General features: G+C 42.9%; 1 protein-coding gene across 3 annotated transcripts in view; it reads left to right on the forward strand.

Moving 5' to 3' along the window:
• LOC140252191 (uncharacterized) overlaps positions 1 to 12,725 on the forward strand; it is a 98,810-nt gene that overhangs the window by 75,721 nt on the left and 10,364 nt on the right. For 2 of the 3 annotated variants that reach the window (XR_011903563.1, XM_072336561.1), the window contains 2 exons: positions 9,163 to 9,331; positions 11,409 to 11,528. Coding sequence is in view for 1 of the 3 variants with exons in the window: in XM_072336561.1 (XP_072192662.1) it covers positions 9,163 to 9,331; positions 11,409 to 11,528 (289 nt within the window). In the remaining 2 variants the exon portion in view is untranslated. Of the gene's footprint in view, positions 1 to 9,162; positions 9,371 to 11,408; positions 11,529 to 12,725 lie in introns of all 3 variants that reach the window. The other variant, XR_011903564.1, reaches the window with a different exon arrangement.

Consider the following 12,725-nt stretch of genomic DNA (forward strand, 5'->3'; position numbering starts at 1 on the left):
TGCGTGCGTCTCTAAGCGTGCGGGCGTCTCTAAGCGTGCGGGCGTCTCTAAGTGTGCGTGCGTGCGTCTCTCTCTAAGTGTGCGTGCGTGCGTCTCTCTCTAAGTGTGCGTGCGTGCGTCTCTCTCTAAGTGTGCGTGCGTGCGTCTCTCTCTAAGTGTGCGTGCGTGCGTCTGTCTCTAAGTGTGCGTGCGTGCGTCTATAAGAGTGTGCGTGCGTCTATAAATGTGGGGGTGTGCGTCTATAAGTGTTTGTGTGTTTCTATAAGTGTGTGAGTGCGTCTATAAATGTGGGTGTGTGCGTCTATAAATGTGTGTGTGCGTCTATAAGTGTTTGTGTGTTTCTATAAGTGTGTGAGTGCGTCTATAAATGTGTGTGTGTCTATAAGTGTGTGTGTGTGTCTATAAATGTGGGTGTGTCTATAAATGTGGGTGTGTCTATAAATGTGGGTGTGTCTATAAATGTGGGTGTGTCTATAAATGTGGGGTTGCGTCTATAAATGTGGGTGTGTCTATAAACGTGGGGGTGCGTATATCTGTGTGTGCGTATATCTGTGTGTGCGTATATCTGTGTGTATATATCTGTGTGTGTATCTGTGTGTGTGTATCTGTGTGTGTGTATCTGTGTGTGTGTATCTGTGTGTGTGTATCTGTGTGTGTGTATCTGTGTGTGTGTATCTGTGTGTGTATCTGTGTGTGTGTATCTGTGTGTGTATCTGTGTGTGTGTATCTGTGTGTGTGTATCTGTGTGTGTGTATCTGTGTGTGTGTATCTGTGTGCGTGTATCTGTGTGCGTGTATCTGTGTGCGTGTATCTGTGTGCGTGTATCTGTGTGCGTGTATCTGTGTGCGTGTATCTGTGTGCGTGTATCTGTGTGCGTGTATCTGTGTGCGCGTGTATCTGTGTGCGCGTGTATCTGTGTGCGCGTGTATCTGTGTGCGCGTGTATCTGTGTGCGCGTGTATCTGTGCGTTTGTGTATCTGTGTGCGTGCGTCTATAAATGTGGGGGCGTGTCTATAAATGTGGGGGCGTGTCTATAAATGTGGGGGTGTCTATAAACGTGGGGGTGTGTATGTCTGTGTGCGTGTATATCTGTGTGCGTGTATATCTGTGTGCGTGTATATCTCTGTGCGTGTATATCTCTGTGCGTGTATATCTCTGTGCGTGTATATCTCTGTGCGTGTATAACTGTGTGTGAGTATATCTGTGTGTGTGCCTGTAAATGGGGGCGTGTCTGTAAATGGGGGCGTGTCTGTAAATGGGGGCGTGTCTGTAAATGGGGGCGTGTCTGTAAATGTGGGGGCGTGACTATAAACGTGGGGGCGTGTCTATAAACGTGGGGGCGTGTCTATAAACGTGGGGGCGTGTCTGTAAATGGGGACGTGTCTGTAAATGGCGGCGTGTCTGTAAATGTGGGGGCGTGTCTGTAAATGTGGGCGTGTCTGTAAATGTGGGCGTGTCTGTAAATGTGGGGGCGTGTCTGTAAATGTGGGCGTGTCTATAAACGTGGGGGCGTGTCTATAAACGTGGGGGCGTGTCTGTAAATGGGGGCGTGTCTGTAAATGGGGGCGTGTCTAAAAATGTGGGGGCGTGTCTAAAAATGTGGGGGCGTGTCTATAAACGTGTGGGCGTGTCTATAAACGTGGGGGTGTCTATAAATGAGGGCGTGTCTATAAATGGGGGCGTGTCAGTAAATGTGGGGGCGTGTCTGTAAATGTGGGCGTGTCTGTAAATGTGGGCGTGTCTGTAAATGTGGGCGTGTCTGTAAATGGGGGCGTGTCTGTAAATGGGGGCGTATCTATAAATGTGGGGGGGTGTCTATAAGTGTGCGTGTGTGTCTATAAGTGTGCGTGTGTGTCTATAAGTGCGTGTGTGTCTATAAATGTGTGTGTGTCCATAAGTGCGTGTGTGTCCATAAGTGCGTGTGTGTCCATAAATGCGTGTGTGTCTACAAGTGTGTGTGTGTGTCTACAAGTGTGTGTGTGTGTCTACAAGTGTGTGTGTGTCTATAAATGTGTGTTTGTCTACAAGTGTGTGTGTGTGTCTATGTGTGTGTGTGTCTATGTGTGTGTGTGTCTATGTGTGTGTGCGTCTATAAGTGTGTGTGTGTGCGTCTATAAGTGTGTGTGCGTCTATAAGTGTGTGTGCGTCTATAAGTGTGTGTGCGTCTATAAGTGTGTGTGTTTGTCTATAAGTGTGTGTGTCTATAAGTGTGTGGGTGTGTCTATAAATGTGGGTGTGTCTATAAATGTGGGGGTGTCTATAAATGTGGGGGTGCGTCCATAAATGTGTGTGTGTGTCTATACGTGTTTGTGTGTTTCTATAAGTGTGTGTGTGTCTGTAAATGTGTGTGTGTGTCTATAAGTGTGTGTGTGTGTCTATAAGTGTGTGTGTGTGTCTATAAGTGTGTGTGTGTGTCTATAAGTGTGTGTGTGTCTATATGTGTGTGTGTGTGTCTATATGTGTGTGTGTGTGTCTATATGTGTGTGTGTGTGTCTATAAATGTGGGGGTGTGTCTATAAATGTGGGGGTGTGTCTATAAATGTGGGGGTGTGTCAATAAATGTGGGGGTGTCTATAAATGTGGGGGTGTCTATAAATGTGGGGGCGTGTCTATAAATGTGGGGGTGTCTATAAATGCGTGTGTGTGTCTATAAGTGTGTGTGTGTCTATAAATGCGTGTGTGTGTCTATAAATGCGTGTGTGTGTCTATAAATGCATGTGTGTGTCTATAAGTGTGTGTGTGTCTACAAAAATGTGTGTGTGTCTACAAGTGTGTGTGTTTCTACAAGTGTGTGTGTGTCTATAAGTGTGTGTTTGTGTCTATAACTGTGATTGTGTCTATAAATGTGGGTGTGTCTATAAATGTGGGTGTGTCTATAAATCATAGTATCATAGTATCATAGTATCGTGCGAGTTGGAAGGGACCTTAGAGATCATCGAGTCCAACTCCCGGGTTTCGAGCCCTCTGTGTAGCGAAGTGGCACTTCTACCCCTGCGCCACAGGGGGGATTCGAACCCGGGCCCTCCTGTGCCGCAGGCAGCAGCTTAAACCACAGCGCCACTGGGGGCACACAAATGTGGGCGTGTCTATAAATGTGGGCGTGTCTATAAGTGTGTGTGTGTGTCTATAAATGTGTGTGTGTGTCTATAAGTGTGTGTGTGTGTCTATAAATGTGTGTGTGTGTCTATAAATGTGTGTGTGTGTCTATAAATGTGTGTGTGTGTCTATAAATGTGTGTGTGTGTCTATAAGTGTGTGTGTGTGTCTATAAATGTGTGTGTGTGTCTATAAATGTGTGTGTGTGTCTATAAATGTGTGGGCGTGTCTATAAATGTGGGGGTGTGTCTATAAGTGTGTGGGTGTGTCTATAAATGTGGGGTGTGTCTATAAATGTGGGGGTGTGTCTATAAGTGTGTGGGTGTGTCTATAAATGTGGGGGTGTGTCTATAAATGTGGGGGTGTCTATAAACGTGGGGGTGTGTATGTCTGTGTGTGTGTATATCTGTGTGTGTATATCTGTGTGCTTATGTATCTGTGTGCGTATATAACTGTGTGTGTGTATATCTGTGTGTCTATAAATGTGTGTGTGTGTCTGTAAATGTGGGGGCGTGTCTGTAAATGTGGGGGTGTCATTAAATGTGTGGGTGTCTATAAAAGTGGGGGTGTCTATAAATGTGGGGGTGTGTATATCTGTGTGCGTGTATATCTGTGTGCGTATATATCTGTGTGCGTATATATCTGTGTGCGTATATATCTGTGTGCGTATATATCTGTGTGCGTATATATCTGTGTGCGTATATATTTTTGTGCGTATATATTTGTGCGTTTATCTGTGTGTGTATATCTGTGTGTGTATATCTGTGTGTGTATATCTGTGTGTGTATATCTGTGTGTGTATATCTGTGTGCCTATATATCTGTGTGTGTATATTTGTGTGCGTGTATTTCTGTGCGCGTGCATTTCTGTGCGCGTGCATTTCTGTGCGTGTATATCTCTGTGTGTATATATTTGTGTGTGTATCAGTGTGCGTGTGTCTATAAATGGGGGCGTGTCTATGAATGTGGGGGTGTGTCTATAAATGTGGGTGTGTCTATAAGTGTGTGTGTGTGTGTCTATAAGTGCGTGTGTGTGTCTATAAGTGCATGTGTGTGTCTATAAGTGTGTGTGCGTCTACAAATGTGTGTGCGTCTATAAGTGTGTGTGTGCGTCTATAAGTGTGTGTGTGCGTCTATAAGTGTGTGTGTGCGTCTATAAATGTGTGTGCGTCTATAAATGTGTGTGCGTCTATAAGTGCGTGTGTGTGTCTATAAGTGCGTGTGTGTGTCTATAAGTGCGTGTGTGTGTCTATAAGTGCGTGTGTGTGTCTGTAAGTGTTTGTGTGTTTCTATAAGTGTGTGTGTGTCTATAAGTGTGTTTGTGTCTATAAGTGCGTGTGCGTCTATAAGTGTGTGTGTGCGTCTATAAATGTGTGTGTGTCTATAAGAGTGTGTGTGTGTCTATAAGTGTGTGTGTGTGTGTCTGTAAATGTGTGTGTGTGTCTATAAATGTGGGGGTGTCTATAAATGTGTGTGTGTCTATAAGTGTGTGTGTGTGTCTATAAGTGTGTGTGCGTCTACAAATGTGTGTGCGTCTATAAGTGTGTGTGTGCGTCTATAAGTGTGTGTATGTGTCTATAAGTGTGTGTGCGTCTATAATTGTGTGTGTGCGTCTATAAATGTGTGTGTGTCTGTAAGTGTGTGTGTGTGTCTCTAAGTGTGTGTGTGTCTATAAATGGGAGTGTGTCTATAAATTTGGGGGTGTGTGTATATCTGTGCATGCGTATCTGTGCGTGCGTATCTGTGCGTGCATATCTGTGCGTGCATATCTGTGCGTGCATATCTGTGCGTGTATATCTGTGCGTGTATATCTGTGCGTGTATATCTTCGTGTGTGTATATCTGTGTGTGTATATCTGTGTGTTTATCTGTGTGTGTGAGTATCTGTGTGTGTTTGTATCAGTGTGTGTGTATCTGTGTGTCTGTATCTGTGTGTGTATGTATCTGTGTGTGTGTATATCTGTGCGTATATATCTGTGTGTGTATTTATCTGTGTGTGTATATCTGTGTGTGTGTGTCTATAAATGTGGGGGTGTGTCTATAAATGTGTGTGTGCGTCTATAAGTGTATGTGTGTCTATAAGAGCGTGTGTGTGTCCATAAGTGTGTGTGTGTCTATAGGTGTGGGGGGGTGTCTATAAATGTGGGTGTGTCTATAAATGTGGGTGTGTCTATAAATGTGGGTGTGTCTATAAATGTGGGTGTGTCTATAAATGTGGGGGTGTCTGTAAATGTGGGTGTGTCTGTAAATGTGGAAGTGTGTCTATAAATGTGGGGGTGTCTATAAATGCGGGGGTGTCTATAAATGGGGGCGTGTCTATAAATGTGGGGGTGTGTCTATAAATGTGGGGGTGTCTATAAATGTGGGGGTGTCTATAAATGTGGGGGTGTGTCTATAAATGTGGGGGTGTCTATAAATGTGGGGGTGTCTATAAATGTGGGTGTATCTCTGTGGGTGTATATCTCTGTGTGTGTATATCTCTGTGTGTATATCTGTGTGAGTACATATCTGTGTGAGTACATATCTGTGTGTGTACATATCTGTGTGTGTACATATCTGTGTGTGTACATATCTGTGTGTGTGTATATCTGTGTGTGTGTATATCTGTGTGTGTGTATATCTGTGTGTGTGTATATCTGTGTGTGTGTATATCTGTGTGTGTATATCTGTGTGCGTATATATCTGTGTGTGTATATCTGTGTGCGTATATATCTGTGTGTGTATATCTGTGTGTGTATATCTGTGTGTGTATATCTGTGTGTGTGTATATCTGTGTGTGTGTATATCTGTGTGTGTGTATATCTGTGTGTGTGTATATCTGTGTGTATATCTGTGTGTGTATATCTGTGTGTGTATATCTGTGTGTGTGTATCTGTGTGTGTGTATCTGTGTGTGTGTATCTGTGTGTGTGTATATCTGTGTGTGTGTATATCTGTGTGTGTGTATAGCTGTGCTCGTATATATTTGTGTGCGTGTATTTCTGTGCGCGTGTGTATCTGTGTGTGTATATCTGTGTGTTTATGTATCTGTGTGTGTATTTGTATGTGTGTGTGTATATTTGTGTGTGTGTCTATAAATGGGGGCGTGTCTGTAAATGTGGGGGTGTGTCTATAAATGTGGGCGTGTCTATAAATGTGGGTGTGTCTATAAATGTGGGTGTGTCTATAAATGTGGGTGTGTCTATAAATGTGGGGGCGCGTCTATAAATGTGGGGTTGCGTCCATAAATGTGGGTGTGTCTATAAACGTGGGGGTGTGTATATCTGTGTGCGTATATCTGTGTGTGCGTATATCTGTGCGTATATCTGTGCGTATATCTGTGTGTGTGTATCTGTGTGTGTGTATCTGTGTGTGTGTATCTGTGTGTGTGTATCTGTGTGTGTGTATATATCTGTGTGCGTATATCTGTGCGCGTGTATATCTGTGCGCATATATCTGTGTGTGAGTATATCTGTGTGTGAGTATATCTGTGGGCGTGTCTGTAAATGGGGACGTGTCTGTAAATGGGGACGTGTCTATAAACGGGGGCGTGTCTATAAACGGGGGCGTGTCTATAAATGTGGGGGCGTGTCTATAAATGTGGGGGCGTGTCTATAAATGAGGGCGTGTCTATAAATGTGGTGGTGTCTTTAAACGTGGGGGTGTGTCTATAAACGTGGGGGTGTGTCTATAAACGTGGGGGTGTGTCTATAAATGTGGGCGTGTCTATAAATGTGGGCGTGTCTATAAATGTGGGGGTGTCTGTAAATGTGGGGGTGTGTCTATAAATGTGGGGGTGTCTATAAATGTGGGGGGGTGTCTATAAGTGTGTGTGTGTGTGTCTATAAGTGTGTGTGTGTCTATAAGTGTGTGTGTGTGTCTGTAAGTGTTTGTGTGTTTCTATAAGTGTGTGTGTGTCTATAAGTTTGTGTGTGTGTCTATAAATGTGTGTGTGTCTATAAGTGTGTGTGTGTCTATAAGTGTGTGTGTGTCTATAAGTGTGTGTGTGTGTGTCTATAAGTGTGTGTGTGTGTCTATAAGTGTGTGTGTGTATAAATGTGTGTTTGTGTCTATAAGTGTGTGTGTGTGTCTATAAGTGTGTGTGTGTCTGTGTGTGTGTCTATAAATGTGTGTGTGTGTCTATAAATGTGGGCGTGTCTATAAATGGGGGCGTGTCTATAAATGTGGGGGCGTGTATATAAATGTGTGTAAATCTGTGTGTGTATATCTGTGTGTGTATGTCTCTGTGTGTGTGTATCTGTGTGTGTATATATCTGTGTGTGTATATATCTGTGTGTGTATATATCTGTGTGTGTATATATCTGTGTGTGTATATATCTGTGTGTGTATATCTGTTTCTGTATATCTGTGTGTGTGTGTATATCAGTGTGTGTATATCAGTGTGTGTATATCTGTGTGTGTGTGTATATCTGTGTGTGTGTATATCTGTGTGTGTGTATATCTGTGTGTGTGTATATCTGTGTGTGTGTATATCTGTGTGTGTGTATATCTGTGTGTGTGTATATCTGTGTGTGTGTGTATATCAGTGTGTGTATATCTGTGTGTGTATATCTGTGTGCGTGTATATCTGTGTGCGTGTATATCTGTGTGCGTGTATATCTGTGCGCGTGTATATTTGTGCGCATGAATATCTGTGTGCGTATATCTGTGTGTGTATATATTTGTGTGTGTATCTGTGTGCGTGTGTCTATAAATGGGGGCGTCTATGAATGTGGGTGTGTCTATAAATGTGGGTGTGTGTCTATAAATGTGTTTGTGCGTCTATAAGTGTGTGTGTGTGTCTATAAATATTTGTGTGTTTCTATAAGTGTGTGTGTGTCTATAAGTGTGTTTGTGCATCTATAAATGTGGAGGTGTGTCTATAAATGTGTGTGTGTGTCTATAAATGTGTGTGTGTGCGTCTATAAGTGCGTGTGCGTCTATTAGTGCGTGTGTGTCTATAAGTGTGTGTGTGTGTCTATAAATGTTTGTGTGTTTCTATAAGTGTGTGTGTGTCTATAAGTGTGTTTGTGCATCTATAAATGTGGAGGTGTGTCTATAAATGTGTGTGTCTATAAATGTGTGTGTGTGTGTCTATAAGTGTGTGTGTGTGTCTATAAGTGTGTGTTTGTGTCTATAAGTGTGGTTGTGTGTCTTTAAGTGTGTGTGTGTGTCTATAAATGTGGGGGTGTCTATAAATGTGGGGATGTGTGTCTATAAGTGTGTGTGTGCGTCTATACGTGTGTGTGTGCGTCTATAAGTGCTTGTTTGTCTATAAGTGTGTGTGTGTCTATAAATATGGGTGTGTGTCTCTAAATGTGTGTGTGCGTCTATAAAAGTGTGTGTTTGTCTATAAGTGTGTGTGTGTCTATAAATATGTGTGTGTCTACAAGTGTGTGTATGTGTCTATAAGTGTGTGTGTGCGTCTATAAATTTGTGTGTGTGTCTATAAGAGTGTGTGTGTGTCTATAAGTGTGGGGGGGTGTCTATAAGTGTGGGGGGGTGTCTATAAGTGTGGGGGGGTGTCTATAAGTGTGGGGGGGTGTCTATAAATGTGGGTGTGTCTATAAATGTGGGTGTGTCTATAAATGTGGGGGTGTCTATAATTGTGGGTGTGTCTATAAATGTGGGGGAGTGTCTATAAATGTGGGGGTATGTCTATAAATTTGGGTGTGTATATCTGTGTGTGTATATCTGTGAGTGTGTGTATCTGTGTGTGTGTATCTGTGTGTATATATCTGCGTGAGTCTATATCTGTGTGTGTATATCTGTTTGCGTATATATCTGTGTGTTTATATATCTGTGTGTGTGTATATCTGTGTGTGTATATCTGTGTGTGTATATCTGTGTGCGTATTTATCTGTGTGCGTATTTATCTGTGTGCGTATTTATCTGTGTGCGTATATATCTGTTTGTGTATATCTGTGTGTGTATATATCTGTGTGTGTATATATCTGTGTGTGTATATATCTGTGTGTGTATATATCTGTGTGTGTATATATCTGTGTGTGTATATCTGTGTGTGTATCTGTGTGTGTGTATAATAATACACCCCTCACACCGCATACTCACCCTGTTGTTCCTCTTGCAGTGCTGAAGCCTTTATTAATCCGCCCTGTACGTTGGATTCCTCCACTGAGTCCAGATTGTTGCCGCTCCGCATCCATGTGTGTCAGCTCAGCATCTGTGTGCACAATGAAACACCAGTCACCGATTGGCTGCAGGATCATCTTATTGCCTGCAGGACCCCATTGTGTGCGGTAGGATCATCCCGTGCCTGAAGGACCCCATTGTGTGCGGTAGGATCATCTATCTCCATCATCATCACCTCCATCGTAATAATAATGGCCAATTGCTAATTAATAATGCTCCGTCAAATACTAATTCCGCTTTAGAGCTAGTAAAGTTCCAGTGTTAATAATAAGACTCCATTGCCAATAAATAAGAGTCCATTCCCAATAAATAAGACTCCATTGCTAATTATTATCCATTGCCAGTAACTTAAACTCCATTGCTAATAAGTAAGACTCTATTTCCAATAAATAAGACTCCACTGCCAATAAATAAGACTCCATTGCAAAGGAAGACTATATTGCTAATAAATAAGACTCCAATTCTAATAAATAAGACTCCATTGCTAATAACTAAGACTGCATTGACAAGAATTAAGATTCACTTCCTAATAAATAAGTCTCCATTGGTAATAATGAGATTCCATTGTGAATAAGTAAGGCTCCACTGCAAATTAATGAATCTCCATTGCCAATAAATAGAACTCCAAGGCCAATAAATAAGACTCCATTGCTAATTAATAAGACTCCTTTGCCAATAAATAAGACTCCATTGCTAATAAATAGACTCCATTGCCAATAAATAATGCTCCATTGCCAATAATAATACTATATTGCCAATGAAAAAGACTACATTGTGAATAATTAAGACACCATTCCCAATAATTAAGACCCTATTGACAATTAATAAGACTCCATTGCTAATTAGACTCCATTGCTAATAAATAAGAATCCATTGCATATAAATAAGTCTCCACTGCCAATGAATAAGACTCCATTGCTAATAAAGAAGTATCCATTGCCTATAAATGAGACTCAATTACCAGTAAATAAGAGTCCATTGTTAATAAATAAGATTCCATTGCCAATAATTAAGACTATATTGCTAATAAATAATACTCCATTGCTAATTATACTCCTTTGTTACTAAGATTCCATTGCTAATTAATAATGCTGCGTAGCTAATAATAAGACTCCACTGCCCATAAATATAACTCCATATTCAATAAATAAGACTCCATATCCAGTAAATAAGACAACATTTCTAATAAATAAGACTCCATAGTTCATAAATAAGACTCCTTTGCTAATTAGAATCCATTGCCAATAAATAACACTTCACTGCTAATAAATAAGACTCCACTGCCAATGTCCGAGACTCCACTGCTAATACGTAAGACTCCATAGCCAATAAATAAGACTCCATAGCCAATAAATAAGACTCCATTGCCAATAAATAAGACTCCATAGCCAATAAATAAGACTCCATAGCCAATAAATGAAACTCCATAGCCAATAAATGAAACTCCATAGCCAATAAATGAAACTCCACTGCCAATAATAAAGACTCCATTGCTAATTAGACTCTACTGTCAATAAATAAGACTCCATTGCTAATAATAATACTATATTGCCAATTAATAAGACTCCATTGATAATAAATAACATTCCATTCCTAATAATTAAGACACCATTGCCAATAATTAAGACTCCATTGCCAATTAATCGGACCCCATTGATAATACATAAGACTCCATTTCTAATAAATAAGACTCCATTGCCAATAAATAAGACTCTACTGCCAGTAACTAAGACTCCATTGACAATAAATAAAAGTCTGTTGCTAATTAATAAGACACCATTGCTAATAACTAAGTCTCCATTGCCAATAAGTAAGACTCCATTGACAATAAATAAGACTCCATTGCTAATTAGACTCCACTGCCAATTAATAAGACTCAATTGCTAATTTGCCTGCATTGGTAATAAATAAGACTCCATTGCCAATAAATAAGAATCTATTGCCATTAAATAAGACTCCATTGCCAATAAATAAGACTCCATTGCCAATAAATAAGACTCCATTGCTAATTAGATTCCATTGCTAATAATGCAGACTCCATTGCCAATCAATCAGCCTCCATCCATGTTACTCACTCAGTGCCTGCTTGTGTTCCCAGCCCTATTCCTGCAGGTAACAGCATTGTTCACAGTGTGGTACCTGCAGATGTGGGCAGCGCCTTCATTGCCGTGTCGTGTCCAACAGGTGCCAGCAGAGCCCCGAGAGATGCGCGGCTCCCGATGAGAACAGCGAGGAACAGAAACCTGCATTGCCTGGAACGCCTCGGAACTCAACTTTGCTGAGCGGGAATTGCCTGCCCTGCAGGTAAGAGCAGCACACACTGACTGTGTTGGATCTGTTCCTTAGTGGGACTTGAGCTCATGAGCCAGAGCTCATTGCTGCACTGCAGTGCTGAATGCTGAGTGCAGTGCCCTTCTTGCTGCCCCCAATGGCAGCCATTGCCTTCTGCCCCCCAACTACAGCCTATGCATTGCGCCCCCCAAGTACAGCCGAAGCGTTGCACCCCCTAAGTGCCACCTTCCTCTTCTGCTGCCCAAGTCCAGCCATCCTCTTCTGCCCCCCAAGTACAGCCTAAGCGTCGCACCTCTAAAAGCCGCCATCCTCTTCTACCCCCCAAGTACAGCCTATGCATTGAGCCCCCCAGTTACAGCCTATGCATCGTGCCCCGCAATTACAGCCTATGCATCGAGCCCCCCAAGTACAGCCTATACGTCGCGCCCCCTAATTGCTGCCATCCTCTTCTTCCCCCAAAGTACAGCCTAAGCGTTGAGACCCCTAATTGTTGCCATCCTCTTCTGCCCCCCAAGTACAGCCTAAGCGTTGAGACCCCTAAGTGCAGCCATCCTCTTCTGCCCCCCAAGTACAGCCTAAGCGTCGCACCTCTAAAAGCCGCCATCCTCTTCTGCCCCCCAAGTACAGCCTAAGCTTCGCACCTCTATAAGCCGCCATCCTCTTCTGCCCCCCAAGTACAGCCTATGCGTTGAGACCTCTAAGTGCTGCCATTCTCTTCTGCCCCCCAAGTACAGCCTATGCATCGAGCCCCCCAAGTACAGCCTAACCATCGCGCCCCATAATTGCTGCCATCCTCTTCTGCCTTCCAAGTACAGCCTATGCATCGAGCCCCCCAAGTGCAGCCTATGTATCGCACCCCCCAAGTACAGCCTATGCATTGAGACCCCTAAGTGCTGCCATTCTCTTCTGCCCCCCAATTACAGCCTATGCATCGAGCCCCCCAAGTACAGCCTATGCATCGCGCCCCCTAATTGCTGCCATCCTCTTCTTCCCCCCAAGTACAGCCTAAGCGTTGAGACCCCTAAGCGCTGCCATCCTCTTCTGCCCCCCAAGTACAGCCTATGCGTCGCACCTCTAAAAGCCGCCATCCTCTTTTGCCCCCCAAGTACAGCCTAAGCATTGCGCCCCCCAAGTGCCACCATCCTCTTCTGCCCCCCAAGTACAGCCTAAGCGTTGAGACCCCTAAGTGCAGCCATCCTCTTCTGCCCC

This window comes from Excalfactoria chinensis, chromosome 4, assembly GCF_039878825.1.
Source record: "Excalfactoria chinensis isolate bCotChi1 chromosome 4, bCotChi1.hap2, whole genome shotgun sequence".
NCBI classification, from domain to species: Eukaryota; Metazoa; Chordata; class Aves; order Galliformes; family Phasianidae; genus Excalfactoria; species Excalfactoria chinensis.